This window comes from Mirounga angustirostris, unplaced genomic scaffold (genome assembly GCF_029215605.1).
Source record: "Mirounga angustirostris isolate CCGP_5_RB_7025 unplaced genomic scaffold, mMirAng1.0.hap1 SCAF_5, whole genome shotgun sequence".
NCBI classification, from domain to species: Eukaryota; Metazoa; Chordata; class Mammalia; order Carnivora; family Phocidae; genus Mirounga; species Mirounga angustirostris.
The window spans coordinates 13,706,802-13,731,145 of NW_026991713.1; the positions used below are offsets into that span (position 1 = coordinate 13,706,802).

Sequence of the window (24,344 nt, forward strand, 5' to 3'; positions counted from 1 at the left end):
TTATAAACACAACTTACACCATTCTTCAGTGCACTCTGTTGGTACTCTCCTGCCTCGTTTCACCTTCGGGATCAACAGTTTATCTCTGAATGCCTCAGAGCCACCTGTGCTTCCCTTCCAGCCACCAGGACCGATGCAAGGCTAAGGAAGGGTCACTGGAACTGGTCAGGCCCTAGAAGGAAACCGATGGCACACACAGATAAACTGGGAAGGGTTTGAGGCAGGGCCACACGCATGGGAGCCAGTGAGGGTGGTGGAGCTCCCTGGAGAGAGTCACTACAACCCCTGGGCCCGTAGGGCACGAGGCAGGTGGCCTTCAGGAGCCCGAGAGAGCCGGATCTCTGGTAGAGGGTTTCTGAAAGGCGCAGGGGATCTGACCTCTCTTTCCACCTGCCATCAGGCCTCCCAGTGACCAAACTCAACCAGAAACCCGAGGCAGTGGGAGCCCAGTTATTCAGTCTGTAAAGTCAGGCGCTCAGGCACGGAGCAAATTAGGGGCACCTATTTGGGGCATGGAGCGAATTGGAAGAGTGAGTTTGGAGGAGCAGATAACATCATCACCCCCAACCCCCATCCACGCTTTGTGACCAGTAAAGGCAAGTATGACATCCATATAAAATATAAGGAGGAATTCTTGTGAGTGGACAGTGGTCACTGAATCTGATATTCAGACCCATCACTCTGATGAGAGGAATGTCCCAGTAGTTGTGGCCGTTGTTCTGTCCTCTTTAAGTCACTACATTGAAACACTTGAAACCTGGACTTCGTAGCTTCCAAACCAAGTTATTGTGGTGAGACCATATTTGTGACTCTGTTCTTTCAAGGAGCATTCATCCCTTTCCCCTGTTCACTCCGAACCCCAGCCCCCGACCCATTCTTGGCATTCACTCCTGTCCCCACAAAGAGTTGGGACCATCCAGAACTCCTCCTTCCTTTCTAAGGAAGCCCACAGCATGTTCACGGCACTCCTGATTTTCTGCATTCCCGGGGAACAGGGCCTGGGCTCCACGGCTCCAGATGATGAATTTATTCATGGTGGCAGGTGTATTGGACGAAACTAAAGAGATTGGAAAATTATGTTAAATGTTTGTGAATGTGCGCACTTGTGCTTACATTTAATGGGCCCATTTTAAAAAGCCCCTGAACCCTGAAGCCAAGACAAAGTTTGATATCTGGGAGGCCACGTGTTTAAATATTTGTGATTCCAAAGAGCCTGATTCAGCTTTTATCCATTCTTGTCCCCTTCCTGGCTATGTCTCCCACGGACAGGCGTTTTCCTATTCATTTCCTTCATGATTTAAATGGTGACAGTTGCATTCCGCTTTACAGTCTTTCGCTGAGTCTTTGGGAGATAATATCCAGAGATAAGTGATGGTGTCTTCGTTTTACAGGTGGAGAAATTAAGATACGCGTAATATGGTCTAATTTTTTTTTTAATTTTTAATTTATTTATTTGAGAGAGAATGAGAGAGAGGGCATGAGATGGGGGAGGGTCAGAGGGAGAAGCAGACTCCCCGCCGAGCAGGGAGCCCGATGCGGAACTCGATCCTGGGACTCCAGGATCATGACCTGAGCTGAAGGCAGTCGCTTAACCAACTGAGCCACCCAGGCGCCCCAATATGGTCTAATTTTATGTGAGACGAGGTTGGGTTGGGAGCTCGCAGGTCTGAGTTTCCCCACACGCCCTCTTGCTTCTTTCTGAAAGCTGAATTTCCTCACAACAGCCCTGTGAGCTTTGGGGCAGGGTAATTCTCTACCGTGAGAGCTGCCCTGTGCCTCGTAAGGGGTCGAGCAGCATCTCTGGTCCTGCCCACTTGATGTCATAGCCCCGCACGTCCCCAGGAGTGACCACCAAAAATGACTCCAGACAGACTTTGTCTGATGTCCTGGGCAGGGCAGGGGGGATGACTTTTGCCTCCTATTGAGAACCACTGGCTTCCAGCAGAGGAATTTTAGATCCTGGCCATCAGAGATTGTGAGTTAATTGGTCTGAGGTGGGATCGGGGCACAGGGTGTAGTTTAAAAATCTTTCTGGTGTTTCTGGTATGTTATAAGGGTGAAGAATCTCTGTCCCAGAGTTTGAATCCCACCTGTCTAAGCCCGAGTAACTTCCCTTGATGATGTTGTGGGTGGGGTGGTGAAGCAGGCCTGGGAGCCAGAGGTCATTGTCCTGAAAGCCTGTAGGGCAGAGACCAGGATATCAGAACTGCATTTTTCTTCCCTTCCCTTTCCCCCGCTTTTTTTTACTTTTTACTTTAAAGTAATTCTAGACTCCTAGGGAGTTGCAAAAGCGGTGCATAGAGTCAACAGAACTGGGTTTTGAACTGCATGATTAGAATAACGGGGGTCCAGAAGCTGTGCCATGGGAACAAGGGCTGTGAGTAGTTTCATTAGGTATTGGGTGCTGGAGGGAACGTACTTGTTCTGCAGTCCTCCCAGGACAGAGCAAGGGGGGGTGGGTATTAGGAGGCTGTTTTCAGGTCAAGGAAGGCTGCACATCGGTAAAAGATACATCGAGAGGTGTGAACCCTTCATTCTTCGAGCTGTTTTGAGAGGCTGGATGACTTTCTGTATGGACTGCACTAGACCAGGGCTTCTCAATCTTTGTCAAGTTGCTGAAGCTCAGAGGGTAGCCCAGCCTGAGGGAGCCAGCCCTGCCCGGTAGCCTTGAGCTCTTGCTTGAAGAAATAAGTGACTTTGTATCCTGTAACTCACGTACAGCACACCAGGGTGCCAAGGGACCTCCCCTTTGGGAAGCTCAGCTCTAGAGATCATCTCTGCTGTGATTGGCAGTGTGCCGAGCACCATATTCTGCTCTTGGTATTATCCCCTTACGTACTCCATGACCTCCTGCAGGACGTGCCATGGCCCTTGTATTACTGTGAGTCACCTGATGCCACCACTTTCCCAGGGTCACCCGGAGCTAAAGGACAGAGCCAGAGGAGATGGGCCATAGGGTTCCCTTTAATTCTGCCAGTCTTCAGTTCTTGGAATGATGTCCCAGCTGGGGCCCTTTTTATAGATGTACGCTTATAGACGTTCATTGGTCTCTTGGCCCAGTCAGGCACCCCTAATCTGAGACAATGTTCTTGCAAGAGCAAGAACATTTCCCACCTCTGAGCCATTGCTTCTCAGTCTAAGATCCCTGACTATCAGTTCTTCCTTTCGGGATGTATTTCTTTCATCTCTCTTGTCACCAGTTGTCACGGTCTCCCAGCGTGGGGGTAGGAGACTCACCATTTGCCTGTTTGAGCCGATCGCCCTTTCTCTCGTCCCCAAAATGTAATTGCAAAGAACCTTAATGTTTTCCAAATGATGATAGCTCCATAAACCGATTAAAAGGGCCTTAATAAAACCATCTCAAGTTATTTCCCACAGCTGCGAACTCTGCCCTTTGTTTTCTAACGATCCCCACAAGAGATCAGGGTGATTTTTCTTTCCCACGTGGTCTGAAGCACCAAGAAGGCCCTCTTCCATCTGTCTGACTGCTTGCCCTGTGTTCTTTGCTTCCTAGACAATCCACGTTGCTATCGTCTGTGCCGGGTATAACGCCAGCCGCGACGTTGTCACCTTGGTCAAGTCCGTTCTCTTTCACAGGTAAGCGCTCCCGCGGTACCCTGCGGGCTGGTGCGTGAGGCTTGGGTGCGCGGCTTGTGCATGTGACTCGTGCATGTGACTCGTGCATGTGACTCGTGCGTGTGACCGCCAGCCTGCACGCTTCCTCGGGGGAGGGGTACAGAAGAGCAACATTTCTCATCAGTCATTGCAGCTGCCGTGAAAATGTGATTTTTGTCTGAAACCCTGGGGAGATTTTTGTGTTAATGATGTTTAATAGGAGCAATGAGGTGCAGTCCCACAATGTTTAGGATTGTAGCTCTTAGACCTAAGGGGACCCATCAGGGACACTCCAGATTTGAGGCTTCCGTTTCTTCCTTGGCCTTCCCTTGCCTGACAGTCACCAGACCCCTCTGTGTACACGCCCCTGTTGATAGGTTGCGTGATGGACTGAGCAGTGTCCCCGTAAAATTGATCTGTTGGAGCCCTTGCCCCTAGTAACTCAGGATGCGAACTGTATTTGGAGATTGGCCTTTAAGAGGTAATTCAGTTAAACTGAGGCAATACGAATGGACTGTCGTCTAATATGACTGGTGTCCTGATAAGGAGGGAAGATTGGGAGACAGCCTCACACAGAACAAAAACCATCTCCAAGCCCAGGAGGGAGGCCTCAGGAGAACCCAACCCTGCAGGCATCTGATCTCAGACTTCAGCCGCCAGAACCACAGAAACTAAGTTTCTGTTGTTTAAGCACCCCCAGTGTGTGGTATTTTGTTAGGACAGCTCTAGCAAACTCACAGAGGTTGCTTACTGTATTCCAACGTAGGCTGTCCCACGTCTGGGCGTTTCTAACCATCAGAAAGTCCTGTCTTATATTAAACCAAAGTTTTCCAACCCATAAGCTGCTGTCTTTGGGTCCTAGTGGATCCCCATGGAAATGGCCCTATGAACGATGGGGTCCTTTTCCACCTGGAAGTGATCCTGCCTCTCCCGAGTCATCTCGTCCAAGTTAAACTCCTGCCACTTGCTTGTACTTTTTAACAGGGACTTTCTTCTGTTTTCACTGTTCAGCTTGATGGATATCTAGACTTACTGACAGTGTATCCAGAATTGAATGTGTAGTTCCAGCCAGTGTCCTTGGCTCTGTTCTAACATTCTTACCGAGGGTTTAGATGAAGCTTATCCATAGCTGTAGCCAAGATCCAGAAGGTTCTGAGCAGTAGGAACAGTGGTGAAAAGCTCTTAGAGCTCAACAAAACAAAGATCAATGTGAAGTTAATGCCCAAATCTGGCGGTCAGTGGCCGAAGCAGAGATGGGAGGCGTGGTGGGCACCCGAGACCGGCAGGCCGTGCAAGAAACTGACCGTTGGTTCCACTTTCTCTCTCAGACCCCCACCCAGCCCCTCTGTGATGCACTTGGGGGTTCTCCCTCTTCATAGTTTTAGTTCCATCCCTTTCTCTTCATCCCTACTGCACCTGGCACAGTTGAGGTCTGCATGTTCTCTCTCCTGCACGTGACATTCCAGTCCGCACAGAGCCAGCCTCTAAGGCCAGGTGATATTTCAGAAAGGCAAATCTGATATCTTCAAACCTTTCATTGGCTTCTCGTCATGGAGGGGAGAGAATCGAGTCTCTTTACCATCAGGTTAGAGACCACACAGACCATCAGGGCCTGCTGTTATTCTCAGCACGTTTTCTCTCTCTTCCCCTTGCTGGGGCTTTACTCTCCAGCAACACTGACCTGCTCATAGCTTTCACCCTCTCGCAGGTGTGCCCTGCCTGTTGTCGTCCCCATGCTGCGCTGTTTGTCCCTTTCTCACCTCCTCCCTCCTCTTTCGCCTCACAACTTTGCGAACTCCTTATCCTTCTAACAGGAGACCCACCAGTACCGGTCAGTCTGGGCTAGGGCTCTGCCTTCTCCTAGCCCACAATACCCTGTGCATCTTTCTATCACTGTACTTAGTACATTGTCTTTTATTTATTCACGGTGTGTCTTTTGTAGTAGAATATGGGACTTCTGGGGACAGAAACCATGCCTTATATTTCTGGATTCTCCGTATCTTAGGGAAGGACTTCACAAGTGTTAGATGCTCAGTCAATGTTTACTTGTTTAACTAGTGAATCTGGGAAACTTCATTAATAAATAACCTGAAGATTTAGTTATTCAACCAGTTAACTAATAGATCTAGCTCACACCGGGTTTGATGACACGCTCATGCCACTTTATACTGAGTGACTTTCAGCAGGTCATTTTAACCCTTTAGGCTTTAGTTCTTAGGTCACTTAACTTTTGCTGTGAATCCGTGCACCCCAGAATTTATTAGGTTGAAGGCAAAATTTATTAGCTCAGTTGTACTGAACCACCTGGTGGGTCTTTTCCTGGGTGCCCTGCTCTGCTTATAGTCAGCAAGCAGATCTGCTCCCCACCCAGGAGTGGGGGGATTCCCTGCCTCCCCCCACCCAACGCCAGAGTGGGGAAAGGGGAGAAATGAGTAACCACCAAGTAGAGAACCCTGTCGGCTAGTGGTGGGGGCTCTCCGTTCCCTCCTCATAGACTGTGCAGTTGGCATTGGGATTTCAGCTGCACGTCTCAGAAGGAAATGGTAATACCAAATAAAGAATGACCAAGCAGGGCTCAACCTCCCGTCTTTGACATAAGATGAGAAGCCCTTTGTATACCACCGTCGCCCCTGTGCCATTTTTGAGACTCCTTATGGTTCTGCAGCCTTCATCTGCTGCTTGAAACCAGGCATTTTGTCTTCTAAGCACTGAATTAGAGGAGTGGTTCTCAACCTTTTTGTGTTTATTTCTTGTCACCACGAAAGAACTCGATCCCTCCCTGGTTGGGGGGGCGCCCCCTTTTTAGAAAAGAGTATTTGCATGATTACAGATAGTCACTTGTGCTGTTTCTCAATTATGGCAAATTTTAAAGCCATAAAAATGTTTGGTGTTGTTGGGCATAAATATTGCTGTTGCTTTAGCTACAAATCAAATAATTCCAGTAGTCGCTGAAACCCTGAGGAACCCCATTGAGTGTCAACTTTTACTCCTACAGTCGCTGTGTAGCACAAAGATGTTACATTTAAAAATAGCAGATTTAGGGCGCCTGGATGGCTCAGTTGGTTAAGCGACTGCCTTCGGCTCAGGTCATGATCCTGGAGTCCCGGGATCGAGTCCCACATCGGGCTCCCTGCTCAGCAGGGAGTCTGCTTCTCTCTCTGACCCTCCCCCCTCTCATGCTCTCTCTCTATCTCATTCTCTCTCTCAAATAAATAAATAAAATCTTTAAAAAAAAAAAATAGCAGATTTATAATTGGCCCCTGATGGCATGCCATGCCTTTGTGGAGGCATGGGGAGTTGAGAAGAAAGCAAATTCTTAGTATGCATTAGGAAAATTCTGCACGCCACGTCAGTGACTACTTGATCTTGGTTCAGATGACCACTTCAGTCCCTCCCATCCTTGAAATTCGACAAATGAGAATGTGAATTGATGTGCTGGTGATAATGACTTGAGATATCAAGACAAAAGGACTTTTGAAAGACTTCGCTCAGAAAGTCCGGCTATAAATAGCTTCATTGCTTCCGAGGCATGTTATGGGGATTAACCAATACATGATTATAAAATGCTTTGGCAAATGAAGTACCTTTCTAATGTTAATAATAATGTAATAATAGTGGTAGGATGCTTCTTTTGGCTTTCACTGTTAAATACAGCAATTAGATTTATTTTCCAGACAGGATTTTCAGCAAATTTTCACTTAAGGCTGCTTTGTTACATCCAATCCATTTTACTTCTGCAGTATGCCTGGTGACAGTGGGCATGCTCTAGTTTAAAAGATCGTAAAAGAGTGATACCCAGGCACTCTTACATACTCCTACCAGAGCTTCAATTGCTATAATCTTTTGGGAAAGAAATTTTATGGTGTTAATGCCCAAGACGCTGACCCCATATGACTACTTCAGGGACTCTGCCTTCAAATCCTTTGAAGGTAATCCTGACTACCAAAAACGCTTTTATGACATAACTGTTTATAATCCTAAAAATTTGAATAATTCTTAGAAAACAATAAGACTAAATAGTGGAACACCCTTTTGTAGTAATGGGGACAAATTATATTTTATATTTTATGATGTAAGTGACAACACAGTTCAGAACATGTGCATAATATTATTCCACTGTGTAAGGACAGGCCATGGTCAAAATACCGGTGGCAGAAAGACTGGCAGAGGCCATGTTTAGAAATGATGTTCTTTGTGTTGCGTTTGGAGCAGGAGAAATAAAGGTGATCTTGCTTTTGTCCCCTCTTTACATGTATTTTTGGTCATCTCATTATGCAACCTCTGTAATAAAGAAAAAGGGTAGATGAGAAAAAGTAACTACAAAATACGTGTGAAAGAGAGTTTACCTAGCAGAAAAGAGCACATTATGTTCCTGTGTCACCTAGGTGGAAGGGTGTTTAAAGAAAAATTGGGGGACAGAACTCCAACTCCATTTGCAGATAAACTGGGAAGTATAGCGGCTCTTCAAGGAAACAGAGCTTTTAGTGAGCAGAGGAAGAAATAAATTACTTAGCAGCTAGGTGTTTACCTCCTGGGCAGGAAGGTGGGCCAGCTTGTAAAAATTTATTATTTGTTTGCGAGGATGATCTACTTGTTCTCACACTCTACAGCCCTGTTGTCAGGAAGAAGCTGGGTGATTTCCCTTACTTTGCATATCAAGCAGCTGGGTTTTTGGTGGGTTTTTTTGTTTGTTTGTTTGTTTTTTTAAACTTCACTGTGCCCCTGAAGAACATGGAGGATAAAACAGCATATTTGTGTAAAAAAAAAAAAAAAAAAAACTAATGATGTATTGTATGGTGACTAACATAACATAATAAAATTAAAAAAAAAAAACAGCATATTTGTGCCCAATATCTGTCTCTAATTGTGTTATTGCTCATTCAGGCTTAAACTTATTATAGAAGCAGTTTCTAGATTGTGATGTGAAGAACCTAGGATTTGAATAAAACAAACAAACAGAAGTAGGTTCTGATTCTGGTCTTATCATCTGAGCTGGGCCACCCTAGTGAAGTCTCTGTACTTAGAGGTTTGGCTTGTTCTCTAACCTCTCTTAGAGCCCTGTTGGACTATTATCAGAGATAATCTACGTGAAACATTTCTGTATTTTGTGTATTGAACAAATACAAACCTAGTTTTCCAAGTGTTTTTCAGATATTAATGAATTTCATGCTCCTGTGATCCATGAGGTGGGTACTCTAATTATCCCCATTTTACAGATGATGAAGCTGAGAATCCATAGGTTAAGTCATAGCTCAGGGTCACAGAGAAGATGCTAGAGCTGGCTTTGTATCCAGTCAGCCTAGCTTCAGAGTCTGAGCTCTCCACTGAAAAAAAAAAAGGTTACTATTTTGAGTATCATTATTTTTATTTTTAATCATCATTTTGGGTGACCATGTAGAGAATTGTTATCATTACTATGATCTCTGTAATTACCCCTTCATCCTTCCGCCAAAATATGTATTTTTGAGGTGCTGAGCATTAAGTAAATAGTGGTTTTAGAGGCTTGGTGGGTTGCACCTGGGTGGCGCAGTCAGTTAAGCGTCCGACTCTTGGTCTTAGCTCAGGGCTAGATCTCAGGGTTGTGAGTTCAAGCCTTGTATTGGGCTCCACACTGCATGTGGAACCTACTTTAAATAAAATAAAGCCTTGGAAGTAATGTTCTAGCAAGACTTAGGAAAAAATCATGGAGTAAAGGAAATGGTCACTGGGGGATGGATAAGTTAATTAGCTTGATTGCGGAGATTATTTCACAATGTATACATATATAGATACATCACCTTAATGTTTATAATATATTTAATGTAGGGGCACCTGGATGGCTCAGTCGTTAAGGGTCTGCCTTTGGCTCAGGTCATGATCCCAGGGTCTTGGAATCGAGCCCCACATTGGGCTCCCTGCTCAGCGGGAAGCCTGCTTCTCCCTCTCCCACTCCCCCTGCTTGTGTTCCCTCTCTCACTGTCAAATAAATAAATAAAATCTTTTAAAAAATTAAAAAATAATATATTTAATATGTACCTTAAATTTATACAATTTTTGTCAATTATACCTCGGTAAAGCTAGGGAAAAGAGAAAGTACCGTGGGCATGTGATATCTTTGAACAGGTAAGGCATCTATGCCATTTGGTCATGCATGTATGTAAGAGCAAAGAGAAATACTTTGTGTAGTTCAAATACTGAGCATCACGTAGGCCATTGTATTTGACCTTCATCCCAACCTGGCACGGTAGATGCCATTATCCCCACAAATGGATGAGGAAACTGAGGCTCACAGAGGTTCAATAGCTTGTTCAACGTCACAGTGGAGTCCTTGATGCTCCTGGATTATAACCTTGGCTCTGCCAAAGCCTGGAAGCCACAAGGCCTTTTGACTTTTTTTTGGAAAGTTGCTCTGTTCTTCTTCCCCCACAGAAAGCTTTTCTGCTGTGATACTGACTTGTCCTTGAATCTTCCCACAGTTTCAATGCCACTCATCCTCCCTCATACCAAGAGCTCACACCAAAAAAACCCTCCTGGTCGCTGTGTTTTTCTGCAGTGAGTTCTATTAAATCTCTAAGTATAACAGACTCACTGAGGATCAGAGGTGTTGTCAGAGCCTCTTTCTTTTTCTAAAATTGCGATTCCATTGTCAACTTAATAATTAAGGATTATTTCAGCTCAGATATCCCTGTATATTTTAATAAAAGCAGACCCTGGATTACCCTGTAGGGACTGTGGCACATTCCTGACAAGATAAGAAAGGAAAAGCAGGGAGAAAGCTGGGGCTTGATCATCTTTGCTCTTTGTGTTACCATTTTATTGCACCCAACCCGGAACAGGGGAGCAGTTAGGGAAACCAGAGACAACAGGAGCATTGCTCATTATGAGCAAAGTCTGCAGGCTCTGCTGAAGATGAAACATGCACTTGCTTCTTTCCTTGTTGTAAAAGTGTGATCTGGTCTGAATATATACCAGACTTAATGTCTGTATTGTTCAGACCCTGGCAGGCTGCATGGGACCTGTTGTATATGAAGATGTGCGGGCCTATTCACGTAGTAGAAGCCTTTTCTCATGGGCTTAAAGCCGTGCTCCCAAAATGCATATAATTGGTGATTGGTATAAAAGACTTTTAGATGTTGTGCAGAGATGAAATTAAATAACATCGAATCCTATATAGAGAAAAATATTTGTGTGTGTGTGTGTGAATAAGAAGAAATTCTGAAGAATTTCTTATCCCTCCCTTGATGCAGTTCAGTTGGTGTAAATACGTCCGGAACATCTGTCTCATTCCTGCTAATCTCCCTGTGAACAAAAGAGAATAGGTTGGAGGCTTTTGGCCTTTGGCTGACTTTGGAATCATTAAAACTATTTCTTGCCTTCCTGAGTGAGGAAGTGAACGTAAAAGACTCAGAAGTCACACATGGAGAAGGAAACATCCTCTTTATTGCAGTTAGTTCTGAGCTGTAGGACATTTTTTCAAATGTGGGCACCGTAGGATGTCCTTTCACATGTGGACACGTTAAGGTCTTTTCTGTCCCGATTAGTTGGGTTTCCCTTCCGGTAGAGGCCAGCCCTGACGACTGCAGGCCTTTCCGACATGGCACACCATTTGCCGTACATACAGTGCAGCTCCCTAAGGAACGGAGCCCAGAATCCACTGAGTAGACCAGGTCTCTTCCCTCCCCCAAACTCACAGGCCCCACTTCCCAGCTCAGGCAAATGAGTGAGCACTGGAATTTAATTCACATGCTGTAACATTCACTCTTCCGGTGTGTATAATTTGCTGGGTTTTAGTATTCGCAGACTTGTCCAGCCATCACTGCTCCCTAATGTTAGGCCATTTTCATCACCTAACAAAGAACCCCTGGCATCCATGAGGAGTCGCTCCACATTTCTCCCTTCTCCCGTTGTCTGGCAGCCCCCCTCAGCTTTCTGTTCCTGTCGATTTGATTATTTGGGACATTTCATATAAATGGAGCCTTGTATGATTTGGTCTTTCGTGAGTGGCTTCTTTCACTGAACACCGTGTTTTCAAGGTTCATCCGCGTTGTAGCAGGTGATGTTTCATTTATTTGCATCGCCAATAATATTCCAGCACCTGACTCGACCACATTTTGTTTATCCACTTATCACGTGGTGGTCACTGGGGTTGTTTCCATTTCTTGACAGTTGCGGATAATGCTCCCGTGAAGGTTTCTGAACAAGCTTTGCTGTCTGACTAGGAGTGGGACTCCTGAGGAGCTCAGCAGGGGTAACTTTTTACACTTAATTTTTGGAGACACCCCTGGGACCAGTTTCCAACGTGGTTATGCCATCTTTCAATTCCACAAGTAACAAGTGAGGGCTCCAGTCTCCCCACATCCTCACCAACACTTGTTGTTGTCTTATTTTAGCCGTTTTAGAGGCTGTGAAGTAGTACTTTGTGGTTTTGATCGACATTTCCTGGTGTCTGATGTTGCTGAGCATCTTTTCTTGTACTTACTGGCCATCTGTATATCCTCTTTGAGAAATGGCTGTTCAAATCCTTTGCTCAGGTTTTTTTTTTTTTTTTTTAAGATTTATTTATTTTAGAGTAAGAGCGTGCAGGTGGGGAGAGGAGCAGGGGAAGAGACCCTTCAAGTAGACTCCCCACTGAGCATGGAACCTGATGTGGGGCTCGATCTCACGATGTGTGAGATCATGACCTGAGCCAAAACCAAGAGTCGGACGCTTAACTGACTGAGCCACCCAGGCGTCACACCTTTGCTCAGTTTTTAATCAGCTTACTTGTCTTTGTATTGTTTGAGTTGTAAAAGACCTTTATATATTATGGTTACAAGTCCCTTATCAGATAAATGCTTTGCAAATATTTTCTCCCATTCTTAGGTTATCTTTTCTACTTTCTTGATGGTATCCTTTAAAACACAAACATTTTTAATTTTGACCAAAACCAGTTTATTTTTTCTTTTGTGGTTTGTGTTTTGGATTTTGTGCCTAAGAGACCATCGTCCAACCCACTTTTTTCCTAAGTCCCTCTACTTGAACACTGGCTGACTGTGTCAGACGGTGAGGACATTTGGATATCCTTGATAATTATTAACTTGTCTGTTTATTTATTCTTTCAATGAATAATTACTGGATGGTTATAGGTACAAGGGACTAATAAAAATCTGGGGATAAGACTATTCACAAAACACAATTCCAGTGCCAAGACTCCACCTAGCAGGGGAACAGAGAAGTGAATGGTCAGTAGACAATAGCATTCACCTGTGTTTTGAACCCTGAAATCCTCGGGAGGCACAAAGAAGGGCATGTGACCCAGTGGAATGGCTTTCTCAGCGCCGTGGTGTCTAAATTGAATGGGGAAGACTGGATGCAGTTAGCAGTGCAACGTGAAGGTGATTAAGGGAGAGAGATAGCAGGCCCACAAGGCTGCAGGGAAACATGACTAATCTCTGACCTTGCACCCATGGCTAAGCACTTGCCAAGCACTGGGGTTGTAGAGAGAGAAAACAAGAGGACAGGTGCATTGTGAAAGTAGAGAAACTCCACGCTGCACAGCTCACATTCTAGCAGCGGGTAGGAGATAGGCCCGCAGATGAATATAGAGATTTCCAATACTAAGAAGTGCTAAGAAGACCCAAAGAGGGCAATGCAGTGTGGGAGCCATAGGAGAGGGCATGGGCACTTTGGATGGAGCGGCCATGGAGAGCCTCCCTGAGGAGGTGGCAGTTTATGCCTCAGGAAGGAGAAGAGTTGGTCACATTGCAGGTCTGGGGAAGAGAGTGGTTGGAGTGCAGGTTTGAGGAGGGAGGAGGAAGACATGAGCTTGGAGACGTGGACAGGATGAGATTATCAAAGGTCCTGCTAGCTCCATGTGAGAGGCTGTCCTTTATTCATCGTACAATGAGCAGGGGATTGTGTGATCATTTTGGAGGGAGTTCAGGGCTTACAGGACAGAGGATCTGTTGGAGAGAGCCAGCTCGGAGACAGGGTGAGAGGGGGTGAATATATTCATGAGACCTCACCGAAGAGCAGATACACTCCTCATGCTGCCATTTATTAAGTCCATATTCCTTGTGGGTCACTGTTCTAAGTGCTTCATACATTTTAATTCGATCTGATCATAACAGCCCCACTTTACAGTTGCAGAAGCTGAGACTCCAAGACCAACACGCTTGCCCAAGGTCATATCGTTAGTTTGTTAATTTGTGACAAACCAAGATAAGAAGCAGCCAGGCAATTTGGCTTTAGAGACCTTGCTCCTACTCACCAGCCTAAGCGGCCATTCAGGGCGTGGAATTGATTGGCTGTGTGGGAGATTGGGGGTAGGGGCGCGGCGCTGGTGATGCTCCTGTTTCTAGTTTGTGAGGCTAGATGGATGGTGTGCCCTTAGCCCCTGGCAGGGAATTCAGGAGGACGGACATGTGTTTGGGGCCCCTATTTATTATGCCCGGGGTGGTTCTCTTCCACCCCTGTAGCTTTTGTGGTTCTCCTTGCAGAGCCATCCTGTACAGTTGTGCGGGTTGCTCACCATCCAAATCTAGGGGTACCCTTCACTTACTGTCCATATCAGTCTGTTTAGATGGCTCCCTGGGAGGTGTGTCATTCCCAAACTTTGCAGTCGTGTGAGGTGGTCCAGTGTTAGGGCCCACCTGTGTTCCAACGTTTATGTAGTTATTTGCATTCTCTCTCTGTTTCTGCCAGATTGACAGCTGCACCGAGAGAGGAGAGTCCCAGCTCCTGCGTCACCTAAACCCCTGTTACGCCTTTCATGTACTTACTGGTTGATATCTCTTTGTTGCATGTTTCTTCATTCAGCTCATTTTTGGGTTTATGGATGGAGGAACTAATTGAAATAACTTCATTTGAAGAGTAATGCAAAGCAGAGAAAATCACGGTTTCCTAGGTTAGCACTGACAGTGGTTATCCTGGTCTGCTTGAGGCTGCTGTAGCAAAATTCCACAGACTCGGGGGCTCATAGACCACAGAGATCTATCCCTCACAGTCCCGGAGGCTGGGAAGTCCGGGGTCATGGCACCAGGATGGTTGGATGGTGGAAGGGGCGGGGGGCTGTTTTCTGGCTACAGGCTGCTGACTTCTCTTTGTGTCCTTCTATGATGAAAGGTGGGCAGGAGCTCTCTGGAGCCTCCTTTCTAAGGACATTGATCCCTTTCAGGAGGTTTCCACCCTCACAACCTAATCACTGCCAAAGGCCCCACTTCCTGATACCATCAGCTTAGGGGTTAGGATTTGACCTATGAATTTGAGGGGGCAGGGCACACACATTCAGACCATACCAGTGGTTAACATACAGTAAGATCTTACACACCAGGCACTTTATATCATTTAATCCTTACAATGCAATATTGTTTACTTACTGTTAATGTTCCTGATTTGAAGATCAATAAATTGAGGCCTTAAAAGATGAATTAACGGGGTGCCTGGGTGGCTCAGTCGTTATGCGTCTGCCTTCGGCTCAGGTCATGATCCCAGGGTCCTGGGACCCAGCCCTGCATCAGGTTCCCAGCTCCACGGGATGCCTGGGTCTCCCTCTCCCACTCCCCCTGCTTGTGTTCCCTCTCTCGCTGTGTCTCTGTCAAAAAAAAAAAAAAAAGATGAATTAACTGCTTATGGTCGCTCAGTCAGTACTTGATGCAACCAGGGCTCCGACCCAGACGTTCTGGAGCAGAGCCCCAAGCTCTGTACCACTGATGCAGATGACGCTGTTGACTGTCATTACCTTCTCACGGTAGGGTTAACGGGGACTTAGAAAGAGGGACTTTGGCCGCCTTTTCTTCTTGAACAAGTGTTTGTTGAGCACCTGTCATGTGCCAGGCTCTCCTCTGGGCACTAGGGATGGAGATGAAAACATGGTTTCTGTCCTCAGAGACCTCACAGTAGAGACAAGGAGCCACATGTTTGAAAACATATCGCAGTGTCATGCTAGAGATGGCGGGCAGGTTTGGGGGCACCTGGGTGGCTCAGCCGGTTGAGGATCACACTGGATCTCAGCTCAGGTCTTGATCTCAGGGTTGTGAGTTCAAGCCCCACATTGAGCTCCATGCTGGGTGTGGAGCCTACTTAAAAAAAGAAGAAGAAAGGAAATGGTAGGCATGTTTCTCTTTCTTTTTCTTCTTTTAAGGTTTTATTTATTTATTTGACAGAGAGAGAGCACAACAGGGGGAGAGGCAGAGGCAGAGGGAGAAGCAGGCTTCCTGCTGAGCAGGGAGCCCGATGTGGGGCTCGATCCCAGGGATCCTGATCTGAGCTGAAGGCAGACCCATTAGGCATGTTTTTCATAGGAAATACCAAGTTAGCAGGAAAAAAGAGGCCAGGATGAGCTCAGAGAAGGTGTCCAGGAGGAGCTGACTTGCAAAAGGAGTCTGAAGGATGAACAGGAATTCACGGGACCTCTTAGTAGGGGGTGAGTATCCCCTGGAGAGCAAGCAGCACGTGAAGACAGAGACACGTGGGCAGCATGATTTTGTTGGAACAAATCTACGTAGCTTGATCTCTTTGGTATTGTCACTCTGTGTCTGAAATTATGCCATTCCTCCATTGTGGATAGAAATGCAAATTGACAATTATATCCATTCTCGATGCATAAGACTCCATTGGGGCTCCTGTGGGAGGGGGGGATGGTTGTACCAACACAGACAGACGGATGAGTGGGCCATCTGTCTTCCCAGGGACTCTGACTAGCTGCCTCTCACTTAGCCTTCAGGTAGGTCATTGGCTGATAAATATACGACCACCAATCATCACTCAGGCCAACTGATAGCTTCTTGCAGGGATGCTTCTAATAAGGCTTCCAAGGAATGCTATAGGGCACATATGCCCCTTCCCCTTGAATATAGATAGTTAATGGGAGAATTTGCAGTGTTCAGGCATTGGGTCCCATAGAGAAATTCTGCAGTCCTGATTGTGTCTTCTATTCATTTATTCTGTTTCTCACCCTGAGCACCTGTCATGTATATGGCAGGTTAGCCTTGGATGCTAATTGCCTTCAGGTCTAAACTCATCCATTCAGCTCCACCAGGCTTAGCCACCCTTACCTTAAACTTGGTGCATCCAGTCCCAAACCTCTCATCTTCCTCCAACGTGCCTTTCCTCTTGTATCCCCTGTCCTGGAGACATCACCACCAACCCAGGAACCTCAGTGTCCCCTTCTGCTTCTTCCACTTCATTTCCCCCCTTATCTAAGATCTCTTTTCCTAAAATCCCTCTAGATTCAACTTCCTTGCTGCTCTTCGTCAGACATGGCCTCAAATCAGATCCTCATTTCACATTCCCCTAGTCTCATCTTCTACGTGACGCGTGAACCTCCGTTCCCCTTATCTGTCCACTGTCCATCACTCATCCATCCATTCGATCCATCTATTGAACTCCTGCATTCTAGGCACAGAGGTGGATTATGAGGTGATATATTTGAACATGACTGGCATGATCCTTGACCTCCCCGAGCTCACAGTCATGTGGGGATCTAGACAGGTCAACAAACTATCAAAACCTAAAGGTGGGTACATGGTACTGAGATGACTCTCTGTTAGGAAGGGCCCCTGAGCCAGGCATGGGTAGTCAGGAAAGGACTCTAGGAGAAAACGATGGCAGATCTCAGAACTAAAGGCTGAATAAGAGATAAATACTGGCTGCGGGGTGTGAAGGGTAGGAGAAGAGGGGCCAGACCATGAGATTTGTGAGGTCAGCAATGGTTATCTTACCTTGTCCCCAGCATCCTGCTCATCTCCCAGCAAGTAATAGGTGCTCAGTAAGTATTTATCAAATGAGCAAATGCAAAGTTTCTTACAGAGCAAATTGAAGATGCAAAGTCTTAGGTGAAGAAAGGGCATAGGAAACTGAGAGAGGGTCTGTGTATCTAGAACAGGTCTGGGGAGAGTCTCAGGAGACCAGGAGCTAAGAGATGGGTCACATTGCTCCCCACGCCTCACTGGTGAAGTCGGTACTGTTTACTTGGGTGTTCACTGCTTCCTGCACTCTCTCCTCTCTCCTCCTCTGCTCTGACCCTCGAGTCCCAGCTAACCACTTCTCCCCACATGCTCCCGGCATGCCCTGGGCTCTGGCTATAGTCTCCTGTTCCTCTCCTTGGATAGTGTCCCCTCTCCCTTTGCTTCCCATCAAATTCCTTTATCTTCTGGGCACAGCTTCCCCAGCTCTTCGACGTTCTCCTGACCCAGTCAGAATTAGCCTTTTTCCCCCTTTACTCCCAAAGAACGTTGTGTTGTGTTGTGGTTGTTAGCAATGTTATGATCCACCTTGTGTTTATATTACATTGTGGATCCTCGGTCCCTCTTAGGATTGTGAGCTCCTTGAGGTCATGGGAACCAGGGCATTTTCATCTTTAGATTTCCTAGAGGTTCTCATTTGTGGTAATACAGTTGATGCTATTATTTCTGCTAGCTCTGTAGTATTTATGATACTAGAAGGTGTATCTGCTGTTTATGGTCTTGTGTTTATTTTTGATATGCATTATGTATTACTCTTGTCTAATTGACATAGTAGCCTGATGAGATTTTTCTGAACATTTTACAGAACGAAGTGGCAGCAGTGCAGAGGGAGAAGTGACATGCCCCAAATCCCCACTAATAAATGCCACAACTGGGATTTGAATCCATTTCCATTTGATTCTAGAAGCTTTGCCCTTGTGTGATGCAGCTTTGTATTTTGGGGGCTCCCCCAGGAATGGCTGGTTGAGGGGAACAAATAAAAGCTGTAGGAATATTAAAAGTGAGGGTAAGCTGGGATTCAGTGATGGGGGCTCCCCATGATGCCATCTTGGGTGCCTGAGTTTCTTTTGGGAGAAGAACAAGCAGAAAACAGAACTCCGTACCATGCAGTGGGAGAAGTATCTTGTCTGTGGCATTCAGCTGGTCTGAAGACTTTATTCTCTGTCCATCTGCTCCTGAAACTAATGCCCAAATGTCTAGGTGGTAGAAATAAAGGTTGGCCAAATTGTTGCATAGGCTCTGCTTAAGGTTTTTAGAAGCACAAATACACTAGCAACAGGCATGGCGGTTGGCTTGGAGTGTTACCAACAGGAACAGTGAGCCTGTCTGAAATCCTAAGGTGGGGTGAGATGCCTCCCCTCCTTTGCAGCTCTGGCATCCTGGTTACCAGCAAGCATTGGGTTGGTAATGCACCTGACTTCCTTTCCCAGCTGCTGTGAGAAACTAACCACATGTTACAAATTGGTAAGAATGTAGATTTGTAGCTGGAACTCCCTTCCTTGTCCCTCCTGACTCCTCTTCCCCCCACTTCACAGGCGGAACCCCCTGCACTTCCACCTCATCGCCGACTCCATCGCAGAGCAGATCCTGGCAACGCTCTTCCAGACCTGGATGGTGCCCGCCGTGCGTGTGGACTTCTACAATGCAGATGAGCTCAAGGTACGGGCGGCGGGAGAGAGAGGTGCCTCCCTGAGCTCCTTGTGCTGGACACTTTTCTTGGCTGTGGTCTTGTAGACTGGCAGTGGCAGAAATCTCAGCTTTCAACTGGGAATGTCCAGGGTGTAACTGAGGGTGTTTGCCGCCCAGATCTGATTTTACTATGGAAAGCATGAAAGGGGCCACATCATCAGCACAGAAGGCATGCTGATATAGGCGGTTCTGGCCACCAAGGCTTTCTTTAGAGGGGGAGGCCATTGGCCTGGTATGCATCTGAAAGCGGTCTGTGGTGGCTCTTCTAGAGAATTCTGCTACCCAGTGAGCTCAGTGCTGAATTCAGAGTCAGAAGGGGCTGGGTCTTACTTTGTTATATTGTCATTTACTCGTCATAAGATACAACGTAAATAATCTATACCTTTGCTATGTCTGTTTTCTCATCAGTAAAAAGATGATTATCATACCAACCTCATTGGATAATGAATGGGCAAAAGTGAGAGAATATATGTGAATGTGCTTTAAAAGATTATGCTGAATAAATATTAAAGGTTGTGTTGGAGCAGAAGGTTTCACCGAACGAGACTCATTTGGGTCATGCCATTTCCTCGCTTAAAATCCATCCGTAGTGCCACGTTGCCTGGATCAGGATTGAGATTCACGGTCTCAAGAAGTCCTGCTTCTAGTTCTTGACTCTTCTTCCTGTCTCATCTGGGTCCTTCCTGGAATTTCAGCCTGTTACTCAGCCCTAGGGAACCATCTCTGGTCTCTCCTCGCTCTCCTCCACTTGAGCCTTTGCTTATGCTGTTCCTTCTAGCTGACATACCCTTCCACCTACCTTGTTACAACTCCTATTCACCCTGCAGGACTCTGCTGTATCAGCACTTCCTCCGAGAACCTTCCCTGACTTCTCTGGGAAAGAGGAGATCTTTGTCTACTGCTTTAGTTTAGAACCTTTTTTAATAGGGGAGGGGGCAGGGAGCACGTCTCACTCTTTTCTCATTTCTGGTGCATAGTTGGTACCCTGTAATGCATGTGGATTTAACAAATGGCTGTTGCTAGAGGAACATGTAACTTTGCAGAAATATTTTGATGCTCTGTCTCCAGTCACCTTGGGAAGGACTAAACACCTAGGCATGAGGCTGATTCTAGCAAATTGCTTGTTCCAAACCTCATAAAGCCATTATCTTTTCATTTCAGAGCCATAGCATTGTAAATAGATCACAGAGATGCCAGCCGGAGTTTCTGATTTTCCCGAATTTTAGACTCTGAGGTTGATCGAGATGTTCAGAATTTAGCATTTGGGGATTGTCGTGGTAATTTGTGTGCCATTCCAGTCTATTCTGAGCTAAAATTGATTAACACTCCTAAAAGGGAAAAACAAAATTTAGCAAATTGCTACGCTAATTAAGGTGAAGCAAGCCTCTCTGTCTCCCAGGGTCTCAGCACCAACACAGTGGGGAAAAGCGACGGGAGGGGAGGCACAGCGCCCGGCATGCAGGATGCTTCTGCGTCCTTCATCATTCTCCTTTTTTGGGCAATCCTGTGTCCTGCCCCTTGCATGCCTGTACCCCGTACTTTTTTAAGAAAACACAGAAGTGGTTCAACAGAACCCCAAGTTCACATCCTGGCTTGCCTTTGAAGAACCATCTGATTTGGATTCTGAGCCCTGGCTCCACCAGGTGTTTATTGGGTGGCATGCTGACAGCCACCAAGGCAGGGACTAAACAAGTTAACTCCTGTGAAGGCCCAGCAATGTCTGAAATGCAGCAGGTCTTTGAAAATGCCCTACTCCCCTTTGCAGCCAAGGCAACATAGGATTAAAATGCTCTTGCGGCGCCTGGGTGGCTCAGTTGGTTAAGTGTCTGCCTTTGGCTCAGGTTGTGATCTTGGGGTCCTAGGATCGAGCCCTGCATTGCATCAGGCTCCCCGCTCAGTGGGGAGCATGCTTCTCCCACTCCCTCTACCCCTGCTTGTGCGTATGCGCTCTATCTCAAATAAATAAAACCTAAAAAAAAAAACCAGAATGATCTTGAAATCCACTGACAGTGGGAGACTGAAGGAGTAAGGCACGTAGGGCTATAATCTGCTCCTGGGGACCCTGGGGCTTCCCTGAGGTTGAGGTCTTGGACGACGTGGGGGGCGGAGGGACTGGTGCTCTGACTCTCGCACGCCCACTTTCATCCAGGAAGACCAGCTGTTCATTATTTTACATCCTGGACTTTTATCTATTCAAATTGGAGATTCTATGGCTTAAAAAAATAAGAAGAAAAATACAATCAGATGTGTTCTGAAGGATATTGTCTCCAGTGTCCTGTCCTCTAGCTGACCACCCCATTCAAGGTCCCAAACACCTGCATTTTATTTCCCTACCAATGAAACCCCCGTGTCCCACCATCCTGTGTCCCTTGAGACTCTTGTCAGAATCCTGTAAGGACAATGAGTATGAAAGCATTTTGTAAACACGATGTTGCCATACTTGATGATCACAGTGGTGATGATTTATATAGAATCCAGCTCTGCAAACCCCGAACCATGATCTGTTCGGTCCCTGCAGCTGGAGCGTCTCCGGCTGTAGCAGTGCCATCTGCCTACTTAGCTGCTCCTCCAGAACCAAGAGTTCATCTCTGACGGCCCCCTGTCCCTATCCCCACGTCCTAGCTGCCCTCCATCTCCCCCACCACCATCCTTCTCTAAGCATTTGTGACCTCTCCCCAACACAACAGTTTTTGTCCAGATGAGTCTTTTCCCCTCTGCTCACTCCTCCCCCAGATGGGTTCTCCACCAGCAGGATGAGTTGGCTTTCCCAAAAGCATGCCCAACCATGCCATCCCCTTTCCCGTGCACAAAACCCTCCGTGGTTTCCCCATGTTCCCGTTAGAGACCACAGCCCTGAGTGGCATTTTCTTGCGCTTTCTGGCTCCTGCGTCCCTCGGCTTCATCTCCAGCCCGCGTGTACCATTGCTCACGCACTAGGTCCTCACATCTGCTCTGCCCCTCCCCACCTACCAGGGGGCCACTGCAGAGGTTATTCCCCTGTCGCTTAAACTCTGTTCCAGTCGGCCTCCTCTTCCCCATTGCTAGTTAATTCCATGTTCTTTTGCTTAAGCTACATTTACTCTGAGAAACCTTCCCTGCGTTCATTATCTCACAGGGGATCCTTTGTTGTATGTTCTCATAGGATCACGTACCTTTCCTCGGTGACCTCAACGCAGAGTGTGATCTTTCATGCCTTTGTGGAATATGCTGCTACATGTCCTTCCCTCCCCTAGATCGACGGCTCCAGAAGGGCCGAGACAGGTCTGCTTTTCATCACCCTTGTATCTTTAATGTCTAGGTGATGCCTTGCCTATGAAAATATTTGCAAAATGATGATCAACAGTAAAGTCAGAGCTGGGTCCCTAAGAGTAGTAAAGCCATTAGGAAGGGGTTTCTTGATCGCGGTCAGGCCTCACCACATTCCTGAGGCCCGTTGTGCCTGGGGGCATGGGCGGACAGCCAGGTAGCTGTCTACCAGTGACCCTGCAGGGGCATAAATAAGGCAGCTCCATCTGTGCTACCCTGTGGAACGTCCCAGGAGCAGCCCCGGGACAGGTGTCTTTCCATGAGCGCATTAAAACACCATCCATTCGCTGACGTTAGCAAGGAGGAAGAGCAGGAGAGGAAAGGACTTGTGCTGGGTTGTGCAGCTGCATTCAGCAAGCGTGTCCGTTGGCACCCTCGGCAGACCCACACAAGGGCCTCCCCCGATCGGGCGCCGGGAAATCACTTTGTACAGCTGTTGGAAATGGCATTTCTCAGAAACACTCCTGTGGGCCCCTTAGTGCTGGAGAATGGACTCAGAGGGAAGAGGAAATTTATGAGGGATGGGTGCATGATTAAAAATGAACTGTGGGAGGTCCGCGGTGCACTGCTATGCTGCTCTTGGTAATGACCAATTAGTGTAGGTTTGCAAATAGCAATTGCTCAGCTTGCTGGTCTCTGTTGGCTACGAAAGTCTCATTGGTCTTCCTGATGTTTACGGGGCCCATTCATTTCCAGCCTCCAAGTCCCCATATCAACAGGCTGCCAGGACCGAGCAGGTCTGTAGCTCCTGCCAACCGAGGAGAGAGGTGCAGGAGGGGGCGCAGGAGGGGGGACTTCTTTCCGTGGGGAGCTTTGTAGATGGCGGCATGCCGCCACTCGGACCTTCATCTCACAGATAATTTATAAATTGAAGCATGGAGTTGAAGAGTATTTGCCTAAGATCAGGCAGCTAATAAATGCCAGGGCTGCTGTTTAACTTTTCCCTCTCCAATGAAAGGCTGTGAGATATGGGATTGTATAATTCAGGAGCCACGGGTGTGGAGCAGGTCTGGAGGGAAGGAGAGGGGCATGGGCTGCGGCCACTGTGGGATGAAAAGGCCATTGTTGAGTTGGGCTCGAACTCAGAATTCCTGCTTTCAGGGCCTCTGGACCCCATCAGGCTGCTGTGTAACATTGTTATTTATGGGGCACTTTGTTTCTTGTGTTTTATGTGCTGCTTTTATAGAATGCTCACAAGTCTGTGGAGCAGGTCTATTATTACCCCCACTCTGCAGATAAGGAGCCTGAGGCATAGGGAGGTTAGTTAGGCCCAAGTCATGTATATAACTCGTACACGGCAGGGCCAGGATTAAAGCCCAGAACTACCTGACTTCATAATCCGTGCTCGCCTATGTTAGATTTCCTTCTCTGTGGCCTGCTTTTATTTATTTTTTTTTTTAAGATTTATTTATTTGAGAGAGCGCGCGAGCTTGAGCAAGGGGAGGGGCAGAGGGAGAGAGAGAATCTCAAGCTGACTCCCCACTGAGCATGGAGTCTGATGCAGGACTCAGTTCCAGAACCCCAAGATCATGACCGGAGCCAAAACCAAGAGTCGGCCGCATAACCGATTGAGGTGCCCCTCTGGCCTGCTTTCCAGCTGGGACCCCGTAATTGTGTCTAGACAAGGGTCCTCTAAGCTCTTGGTGGTGGTTTTTTTTTCCTGCTTGTTGCTGAAGAACAAATGCGTTAAGCATGATCCCTGCATTCAAGACCTACTGGGGATGGAGCTTCCTGCTGTAGATAAAAGGACACCGCTGCTGCTGGGGTTCGGGACAGCCCCATCACTTCCCCCCGAGGGTCGTTTTCCAAACGAAACAGTCACTCTCTGGACAGTTTGCCTTAAATCAGCAACACGTATCTTGCCAGTTTTCAGACAAGACCCTGCATACCGACCAGCCTTTGATCTTGCCCCAGTTGGCCCAGAAAGTCACCCCCATGCCATCAGCTGGGGTGAGGATGATCCTGAGCCTACAATGGGAAGCTGCTGGGTCAGGGGCTGTTTCATGATTCACCTGTCCAGCTGGGGGTCCT

At 46.9% G+C, this 24,344-nt stretch overlaps 1 protein-coding gene across 8 annotated transcripts in view; it reads left to right on the forward strand.

The window, feature by feature from the left end:
- Positions 1–24,344, forward strand: part of LARGE1 (LARGE xylosyl- and glucuronyltransferase 1) — a 513,801-nt gene that overhangs the window by 244,134 nt on the left and 245,323 nt on the right. For all 8 annotated transcript variants that reach the window (XM_064590661.1, XM_064590660.1, XM_054506843.2 and 5 more), the window contains 2 exons: positions 3,515–3,597; positions 18,854–18,977. In XM_064590661.1, the coding sequence (XP_064446731.1) occupies positions 3,515–3,597; positions 18,854–18,977 (207 nt within the window). The remainder of the gene's footprint in view (positions 1–3,514; positions 3,598–18,853; positions 18,978–24,344) is intronic.